Below are 25041 nucleotides of genomic sequence, written 5' to 3' on the forward strand. Positions count from 1 at the left end.
CCCGATCCCGCGCCAGCCCCACAATCCCTGCTATACTCGAGCCCATCATCGCAGCCACTGTATCAATCCATCTCCCTGAAGGCCTCCCCCTCTTTCGTCGACCCTCCACCCTACCAAGCATGACATCCTTCTCCATGAATGGTCCCTTCTTACAACATGACCAAAATAGGTGAGACGAAGTCTGGCCATTTTTGCTTCCAAGGAGCATTCTGGCTGCACTTCCTCCAGGACAGATCTGTTAGTTCTTTTCCACGGTACTTTCAGCATTCTTCGCCAGCACCACAACTCAAAAGCATCAACTCTTCTTCGGTCTTCCCTATTCATTGTCCAGCTCTCACATGCATACGAGGCGATTGGAAATATCATGGCTTGTGTCAGGCACACCTTAGTCCTCAAGGAGATATCCTTGCTCCTCAGCACTTGAAACAGTTCCTTTGCAGTTGACTTCCCCAATGCTACACGTCGTCTAATGTCCTGACTGCTGCTTCCGTTGGCATCGATTGTAGAACCAAGCAACGTGAATTCCTTGACAACCTCAATCTTCTCTCCATTTATCATGATGCTGCTCATTGGTCCAGTTGTGAGGATTTTTGTTTTATGTTGAGATGTAATCCATACTGCAGACTGTATTCTTCAACCTTCATCAGTAGGTGCCTTAAGTCATCCTCACTTTCAGCAAGCAAAGTTGTATCGTCTGCATATCTCAGGTTGTTAATGATTCTTCCTCCAATCCGGATACCACGTTTTTCTTCATATAGTCCAGCTTCTCGGATTATTTGCTCAGCATATAGACTGAACAAGTGTAGAGACAGAATACAACCCTGACGCACTCCCTTCTTGATTTTAAACCATGTAGTGTCCCCTTGTTCTGTTCGAATGACAGCCTCCTGGTCAAGGTACAGATTCCTCATGAGTACAATCAAGTGCTCGGGAATTCCCATTCTTCTCAATGTTATCCATAATTTGTCATGATCCACACAATCAAATGCCTTTGCATAGTCAATAAAACACAAGTAAACATCTTTCTGGTATTCTTTGCCTTGAGCCAAGATCCATCTGACAACAGCTATGATATCCCTTGTTCCACGTCCTCTTCTGAATCCGGCTCGAACCTCTGGAAGTTCTCTGTCAATATACTGCTGCAAACGTTTCTGAATTATCTTCAGTAATATCTTACTTACATGTGATATTAATGATATTGTTCTATAATTTCTACATTCTGTGGGATCACCTTTCTTTGGAATGGGCACAAATATGGATCTCTTGCAGTCAGTTGGCCAGGTAGCTGTCCTCCAAATCTCTTGGCATAACTGAGTGAGTGCCTCCAATGGGGCATCTGTTTGTTGAAATATCTCAATTGGTATGCCATCAATTCCCGGAGCCTTGTTCTTCGCCAGTTCTTTCATTGCAGCTTTGACTTCTTCCTTCATTACCATTGGTTCTAGATCATATGCCACTTCTTGAAATGGATGAAGATCGATCGGGCCAGAGGTAGGGGCATTCAAAATAAACTTAGTGAGTGCGCCTCTGAGACCGCACCAGATGCCCGATGGAGGGCCACATCCTGAGCTGCCTCACCCACGTGCAGCGGCTTCCAAGGCTCTCCAGCTGGGTCAGCTCAACTTCTGGGCATCCCCTGAATGTCACACCAGCAGGTCACACTTGGCAGGATCATCACTCCTTCCTCGCAGGCTAGCTGCCCCACCTTCCTGGTGTTCATCAGACTCACCAGCTGCTTCTAAAGCCGGACACAAGAACTTTTATTAAATGAACGTATTCTTCCCAGTTTTTCACTGCGATGGTTGGGATCCGAGGCTATTAGCTGATATGAACACAACCCAGCTGATGGATCAATCTTCTCCCCAGATTGCACCCCCTTCCCACTCCCCTAATCTATTGTGTTAATACACATGGACAAGGAAGAGACTGTAGATGTAATAACTTGAATTACAGCTATGGTTTGTAAAGCTTGCTTTCCCACAGACTAGCACTGGATACCCTCTATAACCATTTAGGGTTGTAGTGAAGTTTAGTTTTCATTCACCATGGTCACCCCTCATGACTCCTCCCAGGTCATACAGCATGGGAAGAGGCCAGGGGCTCCCCTGGGCCTGGGGCTCTGAACTGCAACTGAGGTCACCAGTGGCAGGAGAGGGATCCCTGGACCCTAGGAGGCATGTGCTGTTGCTCTTCTAGTGTGTATTTGGCAGGAAGCAGTGGGCTGTCAGCCTTCTGTGTCTTCTTAGGCAGTAAGTGCATGCTTGGGAATTTGGATCCCACATCCTACCGGGCACTCAACTTCAGGCCTGGACTCCCTCACTGCCACACACACTCCTGAAGTCAGTGAACTGTGGAACGGGATGGCTGTCACAGCTGAGCGCTGCCCGTGTCAAATCTCTGACTCTCCCTCATAGCCAAGGCATTCAGGAGCAATTGGAGGGACCACGGCTCCTCACGGGAACAGGGTTGTACTTAATTGGAGATAATTTATAAGTTCCTGCATGCATGCCTGGTGCTAGGTGCAATCCTAAACACTACCCATGACCTTTCTGAATCCTTACTATGCCATGAGATAGATACTGTGAGAATCCATGTTTTACAGTTAGGGAAATTATGATTCCGAGTGGTGGAATGTCTTTTCCAGTCACACAACTAGGAGACGGCAGAACAGAACTACTGCCTGACCCCAAATCCAAGCTCCTGAAAACTTTTAAAATAAATAAATAACAATGTGTGCTACAGATGATAAATTCTGTGGGTCTTCAGAGGATCAGGAGATCGGGGAAAACTTCAGGACATGGATCTTGAGATGGCTTTTTAAGGATGGCTAAGCTTTATTCACTCTAGGCAAGTGAAGCCTAAAACTTAGTAATGAACATGGCAGATCTGGTGCACAGATGAAACCTGATCTAAATTGAATAGGGATTAGCAGAGAATGAGACTGGCTAGGTGTGCAGAGGAAATATTAGGTAGGACATTGAAAGCGGAGTAGTTTAGTTTTGACTCAGTAAATCTAGATTTTTATCAGAGAATTGACATAACACAGACAGGAGAAGCAGGATATAGTTGAGCAATTAAAGAGTATTGATTCCGGAGTCAGACCGACCCAGGGCTGACTCACGGCTCAGACCATTTCCATCTTGACGACTGTATTTTTACTATGTCATAGATGAAGTTAGTATGTCTGAACCTTGATACAGCGAGGCATCACTGTCATCTTAACCGTGCTAGCATCCTCCCACTTTCTGCTTGTTTTAAATTACACCACCTCTCTTCCCGACTCCAAAGTGCAGTATATCCTCTGCTGCTTCCAGCAAGAGGCACACTCGAAGCATCAACATACGCGAAACCGAGCACTCATCTCCTGACCCCTGGGAGAGGGTGGTGGGTGAGTACCGAACCAGTTTGTTTCTAGCTTCTTTGCTAATGTAACTACACCGGCTCAAACCAGAGAAATTTTCAGACAAGCCCATTTTACAAAGAATTCCAAGTCATCCTTGTCATCAGTTGCCTTGCTACCTACTGGAATGTGACGACAGCAGGGTTACTTACTGGTCACTTGGCAGGGGGTGATGGATACTAATGCATTTTAAAATCACACCTCACCCATGGGGTTCAATCCCTTCTCTCCCCTGGACATCGAGTTCAGTTAACAGTCCGAACCAACCCAACACAAACCTATTGCTTTCAATTCTGACTCATGGTGCCCCCACGTTATAAGGCAGAACCACTCCACAGGGTTTTCTTGGCTGCCATCTTTACAGAAGCAGCTCCTCGGGCCTTTTTTCCATGGCATCGCTGGTTCGAACCACCAATCTTTAGTAGTTGAGAGCCAAACGTTTGCACCACCCAGGGACCTTTCAGCCAAGTCCTTCTTCCCCGATTTCCATGTAAACTATCTGCAGACCCAGACACTTCCATCCGCCAGTCTCTCCAGTCAAATGACTGAGAAACTAGGGACACACAACCTGAGAAATGTTCCATTTTATTTTTTTAAACTTTTTTTTTATTTAAATAAGGAGAATTCTTTCATATGGAAAGAGCTAGTACAATCACATATTTGAAAGGAGAAACAATAGGTATTGAACCTGGGCAAAAGGGCGAAGGGTGAGTGCCACTACTGGCCTGGAGAATCCATGATTCAATTTTCCATCCAAGGTGAAAGTTTCCAAAAAAAAAAAAAAATAATAATAATGTATAAACAAGATGCACATTACACTTTTAGCCATCGTCTGCCCTTTCAAATATCTGGTCTACATGAGAAGACAAAGAGAGGAAAGGCCAAAATAAACAACAAAAGGAAACAAACAAAACAAAAAACCCTCTCAAGAACAAAACAAAAAAACCCCAAACCCTTTTTACTATGCAAGGCGTGAGGTTAAAAGCTTAGAGTACAGAATCCCCTTTAAACAATGGAAGAAGTCATCCACACAGAGCCTTAGTAGAAATTTCCACTCCAAGGCTTCGTAACATGCTGAAGACAGGGTGCTGGGGACACTGCTACTACCTTCGTGGCCACCAAGCACAGGTGGAGGAATGGGTGAGCGGTGGGTCTGATGTGCCTGGAAGACCACTGTAGCCAAGTACATGTTGGTGGCTCTGCTGGGCGGCACAGCGGGGTCACAGTGAGGTTTGCAGAGCTTGGCTGTGTCTCCACCATTGGAGCCACTCCCGTCCTGGAGGATCTATTCGTCCTAGGCCTGCCTCACATTCGGAGGAGAGCTGGCTTTTGAGATGTCTGTTTTCCCATTCACCACAGAACACAACAAAGCACAACCATTCTAGTGTCCTTGGTGGTCAAAGGCCATTTCCAACAGACCCTTTAACCCAGGCTTGCTCTGCAAAAGTAAAAAGGGACAAAACAGATTTGAGAGGCCACATGCAACTATTTGGTGGAGAGGGAACCAAACAGCAGGGAGGGGGGCTCTACTAGAGTTGCCACACACTGCCTCAGCGGGCTGGTTCTCAACAGTCTCCTTGGCTCTGAGCACCACTCAACTTCATCATTAACCATCCAGAAGGCAGATCCAGAAGTGCAAGAGGCATTGCTGGTGAGAACGGATGCCTGTATTTAGTGACATATCCCTCCAATATCCCTAGAAGTGGCTGGAACAGTCAGTGCTGGAACTGAACCAACTTTTCCTGAACGTGTACTAGTCACCCCTTCCTTTCCCCTTAGCCTATAGCCAGAAACTTAATTCCAAGTTTTAGAATAATCGTGGGAAAAGGAAAGGGGAAGCAACACTAAAGAAAGCCCAACCACATGCAGCTAGCAGGAGTCTTCAGTGGGTGGATGGCACCCTTCAAATACACAACCCTACACTCTGGAATTTCAATGGATCACATAGGTAACCGTGGACATGCATTGCTGCCAGACTGCTGGCTGCCCAGAGACGGCAACCCCCGTGGCCAGGGCAAAGGTGCCAGCATCAGGAAGGAGGGCGATTTTCACACACAAAAGGAGCCTCCCATGTCTCAGTTGCAGAATAGTGAAGTGCTGGTCATCACCACTTACTCCCAAGGCCCCATGGCCTCCTGGCAGAAGTCTCTGCGGATGGGGGTTTAAAATAAAAATAAAGACCCAATTGCTATCACCTTGAGCTTAGCTCTAAAACCACATGAAAGGGAGAGATATTGCACCTTAAAACATCTCTGCACTAAAAACGGCATTTCATCAGACCAAGGAAGGGGGTGGGGTGTTGGGGAGGCCTGGAGGCCTGCCCTCCGGCCCCTACAAAATCTAACTGAAAATCTGTATCTTAGTGGGGAGACCGCAGCTTAAGTCACATGGAGGTGGTGAACGCACTGAACTTCACATGCAAATCTTGGCCTTTCCTGCACAGAATTCAGACATTATATATAAATAGAGCAGTGAAACATTTACTTTTTTTTTTTTTTTTTTTTTCACCTAGACCTACAACATCAATACATATAAATAAATTCTAGTGTTTTTGTTTGTTTTTATTTGGGGAAGAGAGGAGGGAGAGAATTATAGGGTAAGAGAAAAGGGCTGGAGAACAGGCGGCCTTTTTATTTTTTCTCAAACAAGACACACTGTCATTCTGATGGCAGGTGCCACCTGACGTGTACAGCTCGAGTTTGTAACAGCATCCAGGACTGTTCTGTTGAATTTCAAATGAGAGAGAAAATCTTTTTCTTTGATGGGTAATGGGCACCAGAATGTGGTGGCAGTGGGTTTGGACGTATTATAAAGTGTGCAGGCAGAGATGAATCTGTGTGGCTTCAGCAGACCCAGCCGAATCCAGGGGCAGCTTGGCAATGCTGGCAGGGTTGGGGCGGCAATGAGCGTGGCAGGGCAGGGCTCACCATGGGCACAGGCAACAGAAGGAAGAGCAGATGAGCCCCTGGGAGGTGAGTGCTGGTAATGCCAAACGAGCAGCCCTTTGATACGGAAGCATGAGTCAACACTCAGGAGGCAAAGGAAACAAAACAAAACAAAGATCTGGAGGTGAAAAGGGAAGGCTAGGGGTGGAGGTGAGAAGGAGAATTACTGAAAGCTATAGAAGAAGCAGTAAAGCATCTTTCAATCAAACTGCCCCTTCCCTAGACAGTACCCAGGATGAGCGACATTACCATTCTCTTCTGGACTTCCTTACAACAGTAAAGAGCAGCAAAGTTACTGTACTAGTTCCTAAGAAGCTGCTTTCTCTGTGCTCAGTGGGAACAGGGAGCGAAGGAAAGTGGGTGCCACAGCACAGATGTGGTGCTTCAAACCCAGAGGCCAAGTGGCTGCCACATGCCTAGTGACACTGAGCTCCTCATCCCAGCCCTTCTCCTGCATTTTCTCTGAGTCAGGTCTTCTTTGGAACCACCAGTGGGAAACATGCAGCAACTCCTGAAGGTAGATGGCTGGTCAGTTACTCTGAAGAGCAGCTGAGAAACTTGAAATTTCCCCTCCCTTTTCCTGGGGATAACAGAATTCAGAACAATTTCCTTCTGTTTCTTATTTTAAAAAAAAAAGGGGGGGCCCCACAAAATGGCTCACACAAATTTTGCTATGGGCAACTGCAGATTTAAGATGCTGTCTTTTGTTTGGAGGCTCTCAGGCTGCTTTTGATCTATGGCCAGTCTGTGACCACTCGCTTTGGACCTGCCCAGCTGTCTGTACAGAGCCATGAGATGGACACCTGCTGCCCAGTCCAGATCCCTTTGACTAGCCTGGGTCTTCTGCTGGAAGCAAAGAAAAGGAGAAAAGTTCCCAGCAGCCTCGCAGACCACACACCTGTGCTGTAGTCTCAACCAAAAAAATGCCCAGGTACTCCTGTCACTACATAGATGTGTGACAGGTGGAGACGGGAGGACACAGGACAAAGAAGCAGACTCAGGAAGGAAAGAGTCAAGGAAGTGAGCATGACAACACAGCAGTCCCCAAGGGACTGGGTGGTACAAAGACCCCAAAGCAGGTATAGGGCCCGTAGGCACTGTCAACGCTCATCCTGGTAAAATGGAGAAATCACCAGGGATTCTGCATCTCCTGCTTCATCTCTGGGGCCCTGGGGTCAGTGTATCAACTGCTCTTAGTAGAGTCCAGGACAAAACCCATTTGTAATTCTTATGCTAAAAACATCATCAGCTTCCCTGGGCTGCCCATGAGCCCTCTGGGGCCACTGAACTAGGGGTGGGAACCCAACCGAGACATCAACTTCCTTTCTGCTTTGCTCACACCACTGCTTCGAAAGCATGTAGGTGAGTGTCAAAAAACGTTCATGATAGGTGCCTTAATAACCTCCAGTTCTTTCTGCCAATAACCTCAACTTAACAAAAGGTTAAACAGGCAGGGAGGGGATGCATTCTTAAGCTTTATCTCTTAAGGTATTGCAGTGATGTATCAAATTAACAGGAGAGGGGTTAAAGAAGACCACTGAAGACAGAAGATGTGTTAAGGGAGAGGATGGCAGAGAACGTATGAACGTTCAACGATACAGACATAGCTTGTGATTCTGTTTTCTTTCCCTTTCCCTTTCATAAAAACAGTAGCTGCTTTTAAAAACAAAAAGCCTCAAACTAAAATGAGCCTGCTGCCAAACCACTGCGCCTGGTCAGACGGACGCTGGGGGAGGGGCAAGATGGGCAGCACTGCTGAGGAAGCGCCCTGGCTTCCAGGAGCAGGATGGACAGGAGGGGAAGCATGGGAAGGAAGGGGTTAATCTGCACTGCACAAAAGGCTTGAGTCACTCCACAGTCATGGTAGAAAGGAGAAGATGAGAATGAAGGAGTCGTTTGCTTTTTTGTTTGTTTCATATTAAAGCAAGCAGGTCAATGCCATATATCCACGGGTGCAAGTTGGTTGGACAACGGAGCTTTCAGGAGTAGAGAAGAGAAGGGAGACGCCCCTCTCTCTGTCCAGCCAGGTGGTTAGATGGTAGATCTGGTGAGATTCCCAAGTATCTGGCTGTTGATACTTGGCTGACACTGTCGAAGCCGAGTGGCAGCACTGTCTTCATCGGGGGCCAGGTGGTGGCAGCAGCCGAGCGCCTTCAGGCCTTGCTCTCCTCCACCTTCACTGCCCGAGGCTTGATTGCTCCAGTCCGCTTCACTGGGGAGGCAGCTGCAGGTGCCTCTTGCAGCTTCACAGATCCCAGGCTGGGTTTTTCATCCATTCGTTGTTTTGCCTTTGGACAGATGAGTGGGGAAAAAGTTAATCTAACACAGAAACACCTGACTGGCTACATAGCTCCTACCACCTCCTTCCTGTTCTGCAGAGAAAAAAAAGCTCCTCTAAGAAGCCCATCCATCCTTTGGCTGAAGGACCAGACTTAGAAACTTGCCTAGGAAGTCAAACTGGCATGTGACTGCTCTGGTTTCTCCCAGTGGGTCTGAGTGCAATGATTCAGAGAGGTGGGAAGACACCAGCTCCCCCAGGAAGCACTCAGTGATGCCCACTGGCCTTTGCAGGGGGAGCGGTAGCTTCCCAGGACTAAAGCATTTCTGGTCCCAAGGCCAACGGAGAGAACCTTTTCAAATCAGTGCACCCCAGGCTCCACAGGCAAAACAGCCTTTCCTGGGAGATCATTTGCATTCTTAGAAACCCCTACCAATCCTGAGGGGACTGGGGTGTGGGGGTGGGGAGGAGGATGTATTTCCAGGTAGACTTAACTCTCCCAGATCTTTGACTATTATTCAGTCAACTCCTATGACACCCACTTTGTAGAAACGTTTCCCAGGGCCCATGCTTGCCCTCTTGTTTCCCATTTGGGGTTGCATTAATCTGTTCTGCACAGCCCAGTGTGTCAAAGGAATTAACCACAGTTCTGCCCCTCACACAATCGTTTGAACTCTGGAAGAAATCTTCAGCAGCTAATCCCTTGAAATTTGAGTAGCGCCCTCCAGGGGAACCCAATATGGAGGAGTGAAATGAGACCAGTCAACCTTCCACCTCCACCAACCAGTAACATTGCTTTATTAAAATAAACCTATGCCTGAGGTATCTGAGCTCTGAGACCCCAGCTACGGTTTAGGGTAGCAGTGAAGAGAATAGTGGCTGAAGGAAAAGATGTTGAAAAATTCTTTTTATTATAAAACACTTTATCCCACCCAGCTAAGACAAAGACAAGACACATCACTTACTAGAGCTAGCACGCATGCGTGCACACGCACACACATACACACGCACCCCAGCTTCTACAGCTAACCCACAGACCTAACCGAGTCTCCCAGAGCGCCTTTTCAGCCCAACATTGCTATGGGTAGTACATCTTCTGGCGTCACCTCCTCAGAGGAATCAGTATCCTCCCTTCTCTGCAGGACAAGGAAGGATCCAGACGCCCATCAAAAGAAGAAATGCCTTCACCAAGAGGGACAGCCCGGCTCCTGGTTCCATGATCTAACCACTAGGGCTTGTCTCTCTTTATAGAAAGGAGCACTCAAATAGGTTGGATAGCCCCTTCTCTTTTGGCGCTTGGAGACGGGCCTAAGTGTTCCAGGCTGGAGGATTTGGAAAGCCATCTTCTACCTGTTGAACGTAGTGTCCCTGCACAGAGCCCATGTTAACTGCTGATCCAGAGGGCTTCCCACTGGGGCTAGCAGAGCTAGGCCTGAAAAAACCAAAGGCAGGGGTGAGAATACACAATGTGTCACCACAGAAATGGAATCAAAGCCTAGCACGCGGAGGAGGCATAAGGAAGGGTGGGCCCCTTTGGCCAGAGGCACTCACTCTGGACAGTCTATAGACCTCTTGGATGGAAAACAAAGACCTGAGAAAGTCAAGAATACAGAAGGGGCAGAGGGGCGGTAGACACTGTCTACCTCAGCACTTCAAACAGAGCTTAAGGGACACAGTGAAGGGAGAGGAAAGGCCAAGGCACTCTACTGGACAGCTGGACAGACACTCACTGTCACTACCTGGACCTCTGCCATACTGCAGACAGACGGACACTGACCATCTCTACCTGGACTTCTACTATGGACAGACGGACACTGTCTCCCAGGGTTTTGATGGTCTGGACCACCATGATGCAGTGCCCCAGACTAAGGTCTACAACTTGATACTAAACCAGAATTGTGCTGGGTATTTTTAAAATTTTCACTTTTAGGAGGGGGTAGGAAGGAGACCAAAGGGAACAAAAATCTATATGACCTTCTAAATGTATTCCACTTGCCCAACAGTTTCTGGAGATACTAATTAGGTGCTACATGAATAAAGGTTTGAGAAGTGCTATTTACATGAAATCAAACAGGACTCTCATCTGCAGGACCGCTACTCTCCAATCAGCCAACTGGACAAAGTGTTCCCCAAGAATTTGACCAGGGATGCTTTTTTTTTTTTTTGCAGGGTGTGTCTCTGAAGCCCTGCTTCTAGAAACTTCAGCAAACACTGCTCTATAAAAATATGCCAATTTCCCAAGCCTCCCCTAAAAAACACCAACAAAATAAAGGCTACTAATTAAGGTTTATATTTTCTAAATATTCTCCAGAGTATGCTGCTGCCTCTCCTACACGAAATGAACACAGGCGACTCTTGTTATGTGCGCTTCCATTGGCTGGATTTTGCCTTGCTGGGGAAGGCTCTATACTCAGATGCTGTTAAGAGTCTGCTGCTGGCAGCAGGGGAACTACGGCATCTGTTCATACTCGAGGCACAAGGAGCTTCCTTCTTTCTTCCAAATTGTATTCATTGTCCCACACTGCCACTGTTGTCTAAATGCCTTTTTCATGTAATTCTGTTGTTTGGCCTATGTGAAAAATACAGGTGGAAAACAACAACAAAAATCAATCAATCAATCAATCAATCAATCCATCAATCGAACCAAGAGAGTAGAAATAAAAACAACAGAAATGAAGTGGTGGAAACGTCACAAAAGCCCCACTTTCTGCAAATGAAGTTGGAAGTGTGGAATGGAGGTGGACTCAGTCCTGACATTCTAATAATGGGGCGGAGTGACCATAGCAAGAACAGTTCACAGGCAAAGGAGAGTAGATTTGAGAGTGCTCAAGGGATGTAGCAGCTTCCTGGAGCCCTGGAGCTACAGCACTAACCTATTATAGGCACTGCAGGTCAGATCTGTGTTTCACTCATTTCAAAAACAGGAGGTAGCTCCCAGGCACCTCCCACATATAACAAGAGTCGACTGTACCACCTCGCTCTTGGGCCCCAAACCAGAGCACATGACCTTCCCGTCCCAACACATTCCTATGGGTGAAAGAAACAGCAGAACGAGGGGTTCTTTGCCATGGTTCAACAAAGCCACTTCTGAACCACATTAAGGGACAGTCACCTAAGAGAGACACAGAGGTAGCCAAAAGAGCATCCTTGCCACTGATGCTGTTTAAAGAATGGCGCCACAAGTCCAGCAGTAAAAAGTCTCCCAGCAAGGGATGGGGGTGGGGGTGGCCCAGGTCAGGTGAAGTGAGACTCCCTGACTCCCTGGGAAAAGTCATTCTCCTCCCTGGTGGGGATGTTCCTCATTCACTGGCCAGTGGATCTTTTTTTTTTTTTTTTTAAAAATCTGGCGAGAAAGCCATAAGTAGTCAAGTTTGGTCCTGATGTCAGTTAAAACAGCCATTCTACTTCCTACCTTCCCAGAAAACTCCCCTAATCCAGGGCATTTTATTCTGGTGATAAAAAACAAAACAGAAGCTACTCTCCCCATTCCTGACTTTCCCATGGTAATTAACACAAGAGTGTGTCCCATCAGTAAAGCTTTCTAGTGACTCATATCAGCCTCAAAGGGGACCAGGCATCAAAGCCCTTCTACCACTTCCTGGGTCCCACCTAATTTATATGAACCGAGTCAGTTCTACAGCATAGGCTCACTATATTCAGTAGCCAAGTCCCAGGGCATTTCTTTACCTGTAGGTCTGTGGTGATGGTACGGAGCCTCCAGAAGGAACGTTCTGTTTATTGTCGGCAAAGTGGAAGCCCTTCATCTCCATCTGAGAGGACTACAGGAGACCAAGAAGCAATAAATTGTCATTCGATGGCCCTGAAGACAGCCTGGTCCTCACTGAGCCACACTGGGCAAAGCAAATGAGTGCCCATGAGAATATCTACAGAGAGGCATCTTCAAAAGGAATCTGCACTGCCCTCTGCCTCCCTCCCCAAACTCAGGCTCAAAAGAGGGCTTTGCTTCTTAGAAGCAGGAACCCATCACATGCTTGTTCTTTTTTCTTTGAAATGGGGCAGGGGAGAACTAACTGTGCACAACTAGAAGGGACTGACCAAAACGGCCATCCTGCTAAGGTTTACCTGTCTACCCCAGAGGTCGTCCAGAGCAGAATCTCCTAGGACATTAGGAAGAAGGCCGATTCCTGGACCTCATTCCTAGATCAAACTCATCAGCTTCTTGAGCCTGTATCTAAAATGGGCTCCACAGAAGGTTGCTCAGCTCCTGGAGCCCTTGGCCAGACTGACCCTAGGGCAGCAACTGCATGTAGCTCCCCTTCTATGAGGCAGTCTCACACACAAGTAAGCATGAGCTTACTTCCACTACCATCTTACACATACACCAAGGAGTGCTCGGTGCCTGGGATTCTGAGAGGACTCCACAACAGGTAGGAAAGCAAGAGTCGGTGGAACTTGGCATCCCAGACCATTGACCATTTCCACCAGTGGTCCCTAGCAGTTTAGAATTGGAATGTGCTGATGCATTAGAAAGGCTTGGTAAGGTAAGGACCCTTTCCCAGAGCCACACCAAGATGGAGTTATCTTTACCTCTCTGCTGGTGTTAAGGACTGAAGGCTGGGACCCAGGTGGAAGAACTCTTCTTGGGGCTCCAACAGAGAGGCTGGGCCCTTGGGGCAGCTGAATGGATTGTGGCAGGATCAGTGGCTGCTGACCAGACCCATACCGAGGCAGAGGCAGCTGGGAGCCAGGCAGCGGCATTGTCAACTGCTGGATGACAGGGATAGTCACGAGGAGGAATGGATGTTGGGGAGAAAGCCACAAACCACCACTTACAAATGCATCTCTAAGCTGCCACATTCTTATTTTTAAATAAGTAGGTTCAGATTCTTATTTAGAAAAGAAAGCTAGCAAGCAAGACCCTTGCACACCAGTGGAGGTTCTGTACTTCTGTTACTGCCCAGGACTGTACCAGCAATGGCAGGGATCATCTTTATTGCTGAGAACACTGCAAGGCAAAACTGGTTCCACATAGTATGCACCACACATTAAAGAATTAATAATAATGTAAGCGGTGTCTTTATGAGTCTGCAAAGAGCTGTATCTTTAGCCTTCCTGCCTTCCTCTAACAGATGTTTACTGACTGAAGTGTGTTGGGGAAGCAGCAGGGCAATAATAATGCCAGTGTATGACATGCTAGATATAGCTACAGGATGCTCAGAGTGTGAAGCAAGTGAGTGTTTTGGGGCTAGGGAAAGAAGAGTTAGGAGAGGCCAGGAAGGCTCCTTAGGAAGCAATGGCAAAGCTAAGTCCTAGAAGATGAAAGCTGTATCTAGAAAGTTTAACTTTGCATCCCTCATAGCACACAGGAATGCAGAACTCTCTTTTTTTTTAAAAAAAAAAAATTGAATGGTGTTAGGAAACAAGATTCTAGGATTGGGTTCAAACTACAGCCTGAGGAATCCCTTTGAAACAGGCTGTCACAGAACCAGAGGTGACTGCAGGGCCCGAAGAACCACATCTTAAGTACAGAACACAACAGGTAAGAGAAGAGGGAGGTGGGTCGGGCAACTCCTGACAGGTGAAGGCTGCCTCGGTCTCTCAGTCACTTTCCTCTTCATCTCCCTGCTACTGAGTCCATAATGGAGGGTCAGAAGGATCTATTGGAATGACATCATTGAGACTTGTGGCGGCTCCTCCTGAGCTTCAACAGGATGAGAGACTAAGAAGACAATGCTACCATTTTCAGAGCCCTGTGTGGCATGACCTGACTTATGTTTTAAAGGGAACATCCTAGCTGCTGTGCTGAGAACAGACCATGGGGGCCCAAAAGCAGACAATCTCCCATAGTAGCTTGGATAGGCTGGTGGAATGGAGGTGACAAGAAACGGTTAGATTCTGAATGTATTTTAAGTGGAGCTGACAGGATTTTCTAAGAACCAGATGGGAGTGTGGGGGAAAGTAGAGAGCCAAAGATGACGGACATGGACTGGACAAGCAGAACGACCAGGGGTGAAAACCAAGTTTTGGACCTATTAAGTTTGAGATGCAACAGACATCAAAGCATAGATACTGAGTAGTCAGTTAAACTTAAGATTCAAGTTTAAGAAACGTATCTGGGCTGGAAACATAAATGTGAGAGCAGCTGGAACACACGTGGTACTTATAGTCAAAGGAAGAAATAAGGTGACCCAAAAGAGGCCCAAAGACTGAGCTCAGGGCACACGAACCATTAGAGACTAGGGAGCTGATGTGAAACAGCAGAGAAGACTGAGGAGGAGGGATTTCAGGGAGGGAAACCAGCGAAATGTCCCTGAACAAGACTCAAGGTGGGAGGAGTGACTGCTGGGTCAGATGCTGTTGATGGTACAGAAGAAGGAGTATTAAGAACTAATCATCAGATTTAGTAACGTGGAATCTATTGATGTCCTTAAAAAAAGAAAAAAACAACTTTCAAGGAAATGATGGGGTTGGTATGCAATGTAGTCAAGAGAACTCCCCACACCAAGAGAGTAACATATCAAGACAGCCAGGAAGTACAGGGAGAAGAGCTGGAGTAAAGTCCAGAGTAGACAGAAAGGCCGTACCTGCCATGTAAACGGACCCTGGCCTCCTACATAAGGCTGGCTGACTCATCCCTAGTGGCCCTAGCATGTTCTGGCAGGAGATGGAGTGTTGGGGCTGGGAGGTCAGGGTGGCAGATTTGTTAGGTGAATGCAAAGTGGGCTCTGATGGATAAGCTGATGGGAGAAGGAAAGAAGTAAGGCCACAAGGGGGTGAGGCATGATAAGATGGTTTGTAGGTCCCAGGGGATCAAAGCATGGGTCACTAGATGGAGTGAGTTAGAAATGTCAGAGTCAAAGGTTCAGTTGCCCTTAAACTTGAGAACACTATGGAAGAAGTACAGCTCTTGGCCATGACCAAGTCTGGACCTCAAAGGTTCCTATACTGCTACAGTGTAGTAAATTACATAGCATGGATTTTCTAGCCATAGTCTTTGGAAACTCTGTGGTGTAAACTCTGTGGTGTAAACTGAGTAGCTCCTGACTGTTAAAAGTTATCCACCTGGGGCAATCTTCTGGGAAGTTCTTTCTCTCTCAGGTGTGTAGAACTCTGATGTTGGGATTGGTTGATTTTGGCCACTCTGCCAGGCTCAAAAGGAGCCCTTCTAGAGGCAGAAGGCGTTTCTCTGACTGCCGGTTGAGAGAAACGCGCTGCTGAGAGAGATGACTGGCTGAGCCAGACTGAGCATGTTCCTGAAGCCTGTTGCTTCCTTAATAAACGCCATAATCTGTAAGTGGTGTCTGTGAATTCTGCACGGCCACTGCAATGAATTGTCAAGCCCAGCAGAGAGGTAGTGAGTGCCGTGGGAAGGAACGGTTGGTGTCAGGGTTGGTGAAAGGGCTGGAGAGAGACAGCATGTCTGGCCTCACAGGAACAGGCCTTGGGCTGCTGATAGTGATTCTGTCCTCCTCTTGTATGGTTAGAGGAGGTCAGAAGATGTGGCCTCCTTGCCCCTTTGGCAACCGCTAACACGTCAAGGGAGATGAGAGTGCAAACCAACAGTGAATTCTGTGACACGGAACTCATAGCAGCACGAAGGACTAGTGGGAGCAGTGTGACAGAGTGGGCTTCAAAGCTGGAGGTTGTAGAGATAAAGTAGGGGAAATGGTCCAGAAGCATCTATGAGTATGCAGAGAAGACATGAACCCCATCTCCAGGCCCTACAGTTTAAAGCTGGGAGAGAGAAAGAGCCTCTACTTCAGGGGGCTGCAGGAGAAGCGTTATTCTTAGGGAAAAGCTAGTTCTAGAGGACTGGGGGAGGAGAAGGGAAGGAAAGGTGAAGGGACTGTTCAGAAGAAGCTGAGAATCTAATCCAGGTTCTAGCAGCTCAGGGACCAGCAGTAGTGGCTACAAACAGCACAATATTAACACTCAGCAAGGAGCTCATAGGAGGGAAAAACAAAGTCATAAGGAAAAAGGCCTAGTGTTTTTGGGTGGGAGAGACTGAATTCCTGACCTGTGGGAGCTGGGAATCCAACATCTGGGAGGCCCCCAGACTGGCAGCCTGGCCAAGCTGGCCCTCGTAGACCAGGGCTTGGTTTCCACTCATGGGCTGGTAGGGGGAGCCCGACTGGGGCTTCACCATCTCCAAGGGCTGCATGCCTGGAAACGCTGAGTAGGGAGGCTTCAAGGCTGTGCCCCCAGAGAGGATCATGGTGCTAGGTGGCGACAGGCTGGGGTGCATGTACACCTGAGATCTGCAAAAGCCAGAGAGGTGGTCAGGATCAAGTGGATGAAGATACTGGGGGGGTCACAGATTTGAGTGGGCATCAGAACTCCCAGAGGCAAACATGAATTGACAGGCCTACCACCAGAGTTTCTGATTCCAAAGGTCAGGGAGAGGGCCTAAGACTTTGCCTTTACAACAAGTTTCTTGATGGTACTGGATGCTACCAGTCCAGGGACCACAGTTTGAGAATCTCTAGATTAAACAAATGGACCCAGGCTGAACAAAACACAGTGTAACTTTTGCTATACCCAGTGGTAGATTACCTGATAAGCAAGGTAAGCACAAGCTTACTTGTGCTTATTTATTTACTAATCTGTAGTAAACAATTTCATGTTTTTTTCACCACATCAAAAATTCTGCTTTTACATATGGCTGGCATCTACCTCTTTCCCATCCCCATAGTACCTTTCTATAGAATCAAAGCCTCTTTCCAAATTTACAATCCCCGACAGGGACAGAGTACCCAGTAAGCAAGGTAAGCACAGGTTTCCTTGTGCTTACTTACTAATCTGTAATGAACAAAACATTACACTGTTCACTTCAGATTATTAAGTAAGCACAAGAAGCCCATGTTTACCTTGTTTATTGGGTAATCTGCCCCTGGCTATACCAAAAGCACACTGAAACAGCAAGCCCCAGGCAGTAGGGAGATGGAAGGGGGTGGAAGAGAGGGGCAGAGGATATGGAAATGACAACACCCCCCCCACACACACACTGGGTAGACAAAGGCAAGAGTGGAACAAAGGGAGCCATTCAAAAAGACCATCAGGGTTTGAACCCTTTGGTTCCTAGAGCTGACCGGAAACCAGGTCCCTAAGGTCTTTTTAGCTCACCTGAAGGGCTGTAAGGAGCTGAAGATCTCCTGAGACTGGGAGACAGGAAGCCCCCCCCTCAGTCCAAGCTGAGCTTGAGCCTGCAGAGATGTGTGAAGGGAAATTGGAATCTGCTGGGCAGCGGCAGCCTGTGAACGAACACCAGGTAATTGCAATGCCCCCTGCGTTGGCGCCCCACCGCCCCACCACCCCACCTCCCCTGGCCTCTCTCCACATGGCAGCTGGAACGATGTTGGAAATGCAAAACTGATTATGTTGTTCCTGTGCCTCCCTTGCTCTGGGGACAAAGCCTACAGCAAAAACAATTGGTAATAACCCCAAACCACAGTATCCTCCTATACTCGAATTCTGTGCAGCAAGAACCAACCCTACCTCTACAAATCAACAGAGGTGAGTTTCACAAAGGTACTGTTGAATGAAAAATGTCCACACAGAATACATGCAGTGTGATCCATTTACATGAAGATCGAAACCTTGCAAAACTAAGTAACACAGTATTCAGGCATACATATTTTTTATTTTTTTAAAAGAAGATCTGCACTTGCAGCAGCAGTTCTGCCTGACAGCCCCATGGAGAGGTCTGTCCCAGCACACAGATCTACGGGGATGGCTGGAGCATTTCAAGTTTAAGGCCCAGCCCTGTCCTTAGGACGAAAACTTCCAAAACATTCATTCCCCTTGCAGCACAGACAGTATGCTGCTCTTGCATAAAAATGAACACCTGCTCATTGCTAAAACTACCTCTTTCTAATGCATCCATGCCTGGGAGTCTAGGGCTTTCTTCTCTTCATCAGAAGGATACCTGATCACCAAAGAGAATTCCGGTTTAGCTAATTCCCCAGCTAGGAGTCATTATCTGGATACAGGAAGGAGAACTTTGAGAAAGGAAAACAAGAGCAGAGTCTGGAGCATCTAAGCCCACTCTTCTTCCTTGTTTCTTTCACTCATTCTTTCAGTGAATATTTACTGGCTGCCATGATAGGCCAGGGACTGTACATTAAATGAGGGATAGAGAAAACAAGGCAGACAATAAACAAACACATGAAGAAAATAGTTAGAGCTTGGGTGGTACCCCCCTCCCTCCACCAGGCCACCTGGATTGCTGTCTTCACCTGTTGGTAACTCTGCTGCTGAGGTATGGTTTGAGGAACCAGCCGGGGCTGACTTGCAAATACATGGCCATCCAAATACAGAGGCGGGAGGTGGTTGCCTGGAAACAATCCAGGAGGATGGAAAAAAGTTATCAAATCTATTTCTGAACATCCCTTCTGGGGGACACTCCATTTCTACTCCTTCCAAGGGAATCAGGGTGGTGGTAGAGGTAAAGGGTATGTATGTACAGAGCCTGCTTGGCCCCTGTGTCCTGGCCTTGTAGCATCAGGCCTTAGGGAACCCTGGTGATACCTGGGCCCAGGGAGAGGGAAGCAGGCTCCAGCCTACCTTTTTAACTTAACTATTCTCCAACTGCCCCTGATACTCAGGAGGTGAATTTCATTATAAGGGAGGGCCGCCTCTGTCTCTCAGTCACTTTCCTCTTCATCTCCCTGCTATTGAGTCCACAGTGGAGGGTCAGAAGGATCTATTGGAATTGCATCACTGAGACTTTGGCAGCTGGGCCCTCAAAATCCCCACGCTCTTCCAGTGGGCACCAACCCAGTGACAAGGATGATGACAATAAAGATAAAAATGGCTACATTGATCAAGGCCTCAGCTGATGCAAAGCACCTTCTAGGTAAAACCTCGTTTCACTGTGAAGCCACCACACGAAATATTATCACCCTCCCATTTTATTTCACAGAGAAGAATCCATGGCTCAGAGGAGTGAGCTCACTGAGACCCAGGTCTGACTTTAGCCAGGCCAATGGTTCTGCTTCCCAGAGTAGAAGTAGGGCAGTAGGAAGCAGATGTGAGTTATCAGCAGCATATGGGAAGCTAAGCCCACCCAACCTAAAGTAAATTCCAACTGCTATACCTCCCATAAGTTAGGGCCAGGGGCTGGTGTACGGGATTGTTAATTCATTGTTATCTGTTGATATTGAATGGAGAAGGCTCCCTGAGGCTTGGCTCAGGAGGATGTGATACCTGGAATGGAAGCAGAAGGTGCTACAGAGGCCACAGGCATGGGTGGCATGGAGACGCCACCAAAAGCACTATAGCTGACCCCGTTGGAGGCTCCCACGGAGGATGGAGGCTGGATGCCTGAACCAGTGCCTCCTGGAGAGCTCTGCTCCGGCAAACTTGGAGAGTTTTCCCAAGCCTTGCGTGCAGACTCCATCTTTAGAAACAAGGAGAAAGGAGGGATGGAAATCACTACCAGGGTGGGAGTAGACAATACAAAATCTAAGATATTAGATGGTAAGGGTGAGTCCCTGACCATTTTGTATTGGGTTAGGGCTGTGTTACCTTCAGAGTGAGGTCAGCAGTGGGGAAGGACATTGGGGAGAGGCCAATGGCCCTCTGGATGTGATGGTCCCGCCGAAGGATAGGAATAGACTGTGTTAATCCTGCCTGGAGATGGGGGAAAACAAAAAACTATGAAACACAAACCAAAAACCAAACTCTCTGCCATCGAATCGATTCAACACATAGTGACCCCTCTTTCTGTTTCTAAGACAGTATCTCCATGGAAGTAGATTGCCCAATCTTCCTTCTGAGGAGTGGCTGGTGGGTCTGAACCACGAGCCTTCTGGTTAGCAGTCAAATATGCCTTAGACACTACATCACCAGAGTTCCCGACACAAACAGAAGCGAAGAAAACAAGACAGACTTGTGAAAATGCATTTTCAGTTTTGGCCATATGTACTGGGTATCACCAAAACGAAGCTTGATGACAGCCAGGACCAACCACAATTTATTTCCTCTAAATGGTTGCCTTCACCTTGAGTTCTGGAACAGATATCCTAGCAGTGACACATTCACACCCACAACCCACATAGCCCTCCAGACAGGAGCATGCATTTTAGTGACATCAAAAAATGACTGGCTACTGACACAGGTGCCCAGTTTAACAGTGACCTTCTAACTGGCTTGGAGATGTCCAGGTCCAGGAAGGGGAAAGCTTATGGCCACCTGTCAAGCCCCCCAGGGAACTCTGTGAAGAAAGCTCTGATAATATGTATTATGACCATACAACATTTTTTTCACTCAATATCTATCAATATTCTGAAGCACAAATATTTCTTGAAACCCTCTTTGGGAACTATGGCCCAAGTGACAGTCATTCATTCAATTTATTAAGCACCTAATTCCATACAAAGCAGTTAAGGACAGAGCAGTGAACAGAAACATCCCTATGACAGAACCTAGGCTGTGGCCACAAGTGCTCCACAACTGATATGTCTCCCTGCTATTGAGAGTCCACGAGAGAGGGTCGGAAGGTTGGCTGGATTCCAGTGGGGCCATCCCACAGTCAGTGAAGCTGTGGACTCCTGATACTCTCCTACTTCATTCACGCCCCTCCCCGACAACTCATCACGGAAGAGACTACCTATACAAGTCTGTACAGAACCTGACCCCAAGGAATCAAAGACTGCCACCTAAATAAGACCTCACAAATCACATTATCCCCATTTTAAGGTCGCAAACCTGGGCGTGGAAAGTTTAAGCAACCTGCCCAAGGATATATAGCTAGCTACAGACTGAGTCACGACTCTAAACCAGGATGGTGGACCCTGAAGTGCATGTTGTCCCCAGGCATTCCTGTGAGAAGTAGGGTGGATACGCAGAGGTGGAGGTAAAAGTTCACACTTACGTTACTGGCCAAGGCATCCTGAAGTTTGACAACTGGATTCCCTGCAGGACCAGAGGCAGAACCAGGTGGTAAGCTGAAATCTGAGTCCTGGAAGAAAAGGGAACGCAGCCCACTGAGGTCATGCTGGCTCACTCTGGGCAAGGCAGACATTAACTTGACGCATAGTCTCAGTGACTCAAAAATCCACTAACCAGCATTCACCGAGAGCCATACATGAACGAGATGGCTAGATGTTCCTAACAGCACACGAGAAAGGATGGTGTTTAGAGACTGCCACCCCTTACTCATCTCTCCCTGCCCTACTCACGGGTTGGCCTGATGGAGACAGTGAACTGGTTTGTGTCAGTAATGAAATCTATAAGGCAATTCAATAGCACCTGCCACCCATCCAGAACTCCAAGCCAATACTTTGTCCCCTAAAATGTGTCCCTGCTGTTTCTAATAGACAACCCTTTCTAAAGGCCCTCTTTTCCAAACACCAAGGGGGGGGGGGGTGGAGGGGAAGGAAGGAAATCAAAGCCTCACTTTTGGATTGACTCCAAATTCAATGGGCGGCACGGGCAGCACTGAATCCACGTGAATCTCTACCCCGTTAACAGGCGGGACGACGGCCCCTTGCAGCCGCTCGGCCCCCTCCGAGCCCTTTCTGTTTTTCAGAGAACGCTCATTGCCGATGGGTCCTGGTCTGTGCTCCTTGCTTTGTCCTGAGCCTTGTTCTGAATCCTTGGTGGAAAAGCAGAGAGGCTGAGACACACAGACAAGAATGACCTCACTCTCTAGCATCTATGTACCCAGGGATCAAGGAAGAAGAAAAAAAGACAACAGTCCCTCCGCCCAGGCCCTGGCCACTGTGAATGCAACTTTCAGGTTACCTTTTGCTCAGATTGCTTCTGAGCCTGCTCCTTGTGGCTGTCGGCCTTGGGTTCCGCTAGGCTGGGCCCGTTCATCTCCTCTGGTTTCAGAGTACCATATGGGGAGCTGCGCTGCGAGGAGGTCGCGGACGACTCCCGAGACTCGGCACTCAAGTCAACGCCACTATCTCCCTGGCTGCTCTTAAAACCCTGCTGTGCAAAGCACAAAATGGGTTAGAGCCCTGTCCCCCAATCTAAAAAATATGATCATCCAAACATGAGACTGTGTGAGACACCAAGGCACCTCTCCCCCAAACCACCTGCCCCTGCCAGACTCTTGTCCTGGTTTCAGTCCTGACCTGCCAAAGTGCCTGAGCACTTAAGAACACACTGCCAAATGCACCAACCCTGCCCAAGCTTCATAAACACCTAGGAAGTAGCCCCTAAACCAAGACTGCCAAACTCATTTCACTCGTGACCACCGCCACTGGTTCAGAGGAGAGGCACTCAATCCCTCTCCTTACCCAGGTTGCTTTTTCCCTTTTATTTCTCCCTTTCACATGGGTCCTGTATACACATCAGAAACTAAGACTGAACAGCCAGTGGCGAGCCATAGCCTGTGGAAATGGCCTCTGGTCCAGGCTCAACTCCCACAACAGAAGAGCTTGCGGGGAACAGGAGGGGGTGGGGGTAGGGTCACTGGAATGAGCAGAGGCCCAGGGCGAGCTAGCCATGTGGACAGTGAGCACACACACAGCACCCGACCTGCATCACACATGGCCATGTGGCTTACCTCTCCAGAGCCGGACTCGGTGCTGTTGAAGGCAGTGACGGCTTTACTCCAGGAGTCACTGGTAGAGGCCTGTACAGGGAGGGCTGCCAGAGGGAGGAAGATGAAGAGTCAGGGAATGAAAAAGGAACAACCACAGTCTGGGAAAACATGATTTTATGGGCTCTTCAAAAACAAGCACAGGTAAAACTTACAGAAATCCAATCCCCATGACAGTCTCCATGTTCCCACCCCCAGCAGAATGACTTCATAGTGAACAGAGCTGATTTGAAATGTAGGACCTAATTTGATAGTTTTACCCACTTTTCCAACACCCTCAGACAGATTTCAATAAATATGCCTCATTTTCTCATCCACTGCCTGCTCTAGCAAAAGCACCAACACTTTCAATACAGAACTGCCAGAATTCTGCACCATAACCCCTGCTCCGCTGATGCTTGCTCTCCCCTAAAACAAGCCAGGAAACGATTTCTAAAAGCCAGCTGCTTCAACAAAGCCTTTGCAGGATGCAAGTCTATACTCACAGATCCATTATAGAATCCCACAGAAACTTTGGACCCACAGCCCCCAAACTGTATATGCATACAACACTTCCCATGCTATTTTAAGACCCCTGGACTGAGAAAACGAGACACTGCAGGACCCTGGAGGGAAACAGCTGATAAAAGCAGTCCTTTTGGACATTTAACTATGGTGCCTACTCATCACTCACAAACACTACCCAAGTTATTGATATTAGTATTTTATCAAAAGAGTATCCTTTCTTTAAATTGTGGTTGGATGGTTTCAAATGTTATTTTGCAGCACGTTGTGGTAACACAGAAAGAATCAAGGCCAGTGAGTAGGTGTTTGTCCTGTGACTCTGAGACCGAGTCATTTAGCTCTGGAAGCCTCTGCTGTTTTGTCTAAAAATAAGTTGGAAACAGATGATTTCTCTAAGTCCTTCCTGCCCATCAGCTGTCAAGTGCCCTTGTTTTACTTATTTTTGTACCTCCAGGGCTTAGTGTAGGGTCCTGTGCAAAGTAGGCATTCAAGAGGTATCTGTTCAATTAAAATGGTTTTGTGTTTTAAAATGAAGTTACTAGAAAAACAGCATTAGCTATGGAATTTTTAAAAAGCATCCAAGGAAACCTTTTTTAAAAAGGTAAGGTTCACCTGGATCTCAGGCTTCCTTTGCCTTTCCAAGACAGTGTTTAGGAGGAGCTTACAAAACTTTCCCACACAGCCTGCATGAGAAAGTGTCTGAGCTCATCACTGTTTTTCCAGAAGAACAAAAGATAATCAGTAGGGGCCAAGTCAAGCCAACTCCCCTAGGGGCCCTCAGTCTATGGGGACATCCTTTTTCAGACCACTGAGCTTACTGCATGTGCTGCTTGTCTATCAAATTCTAGATTCCTTCAGCGGCCACAGAAGCAACTAGCGCTCAGATGGTCTCTGACACTCTGGCCCAGTAGAGGAAGTCAGGACACAGGTGAGGTTCAATCAGCATTCATGGTGCCACATGTAAAATGGTCCCTGAGACAGTGCTGGGTCAAGATGCTGAGTTCAAATACTCTACTGCTCACCTTGGCTGCTGCTTTCCCATATCTCGGTGCCCAGGCTGTTGCCAGGCACAGTTACATCACCTTGCTCCAGGCATAAGTTGTTTTGCTTTTTAGCAAACCGTGGAGGGATACGGGAAGAAAGGCCTCGACCTTTGACAGGCACCTAAGAGGGATGGAAAAAATTGATGTTGCCTAGCCTAAACATTAGGCATGAAGAATTATAAATTTTGCCCAGGAGAAGTATCCTGGATACCAAAATCAGCCCTGGAACTGCTCCAGAGATGCTTGGCAAGCCAGCCTTTTATCCCTTAATCCCATTTCCCTTGTCTTCTCCAAACCTCAACCACTATCTGAACTGTAATGCCAACCAAACCACCCCCTGGAAAAGCCTGACAGGC

At 47.6% G+C, this 25041-nt stretch overlaps 1 protein-coding gene and 2 non-coding genes across 3 annotated transcripts in view; all 3 read right to left on the reverse strand.

Moving 5' to 3' along the window:
• Window positions 1–8498: 8498 nt before the first annotated feature.
• Window positions 8499–25041, reverse strand: part of PRRC2B (proline rich coiled-coil 2B) — a 68164-nt gene continuing 51621 nt past the window's right edge. The window contains exons 18-31 of the mRNA XM_007944214.2: window positions 24665–24806; window positions 23103–23185; window positions 22331–22522; window positions 21984–22181; window positions 21459–21545; window positions 20111–20215; window positions 19790–19982; window positions 18820–18917; window positions 17708–17835; window positions 16602–16842; window positions 13172–13348; window positions 12311–12402; window positions 9974–10055; window positions 8499–8633 (exon numbers count right to left, since the gene is read on the reverse strand). Coding sequence (XP_007942405.1) covers window positions 8499–8633; window positions 9974–10055; window positions 12311–12402; window positions 13172–13348; window positions 16602–16842; window positions 17708–17835; window positions 18820–18917; window positions 19790–19982; window positions 20111–20215; window positions 21459–21545; window positions 21984–22181; window positions 22331–22522; window positions 23103–23185; window positions 24665–24806 — 1953 coding nt within the window. The remainder of the gene's footprint in view (window positions 8634–9973; window positions 10056–12310; window positions 12403–13171; window positions 13349–16601; window positions 16843–17707; window positions 17836–18819; window positions 18918–19789; window positions 19983–20110; window positions 20216–21458; window positions 21546–21983; window positions 22182–22330; window positions 22523–23102; window positions 23186–24664; window positions 24807–25041) is intronic.
• On the reverse strand, window positions 14179–14264 carry LOC122150335. The gene has a single exon (XR_006163612.1). It is a non-coding gene; the product is annotated as a small nucleolar RNA SNORD62 (small nucleolar RNA).
• LOC122150334 lies at window positions 19224–19309 on the reverse strand. The gene has a single exon (XR_006163611.1). It is a non-coding gene; the product is annotated as a small nucleolar RNA SNORD62 (small nucleolar RNA).

The sequence above is a fragment of the Orycteropus afer genome, unplaced genomic scaffold (genome assembly GCF_000298275.1).
Source record: "Orycteropus afer afer isolate SDZICR_OR568_19922 unplaced genomic scaffold, OryAfe1.0 scaffold00123, whole genome shotgun sequence".
Lineage (NCBI taxonomy): Eukaryota > Metazoa > Chordata > Mammalia > Tubulidentata > Orycteropodidae > Orycteropus > Orycteropus afer.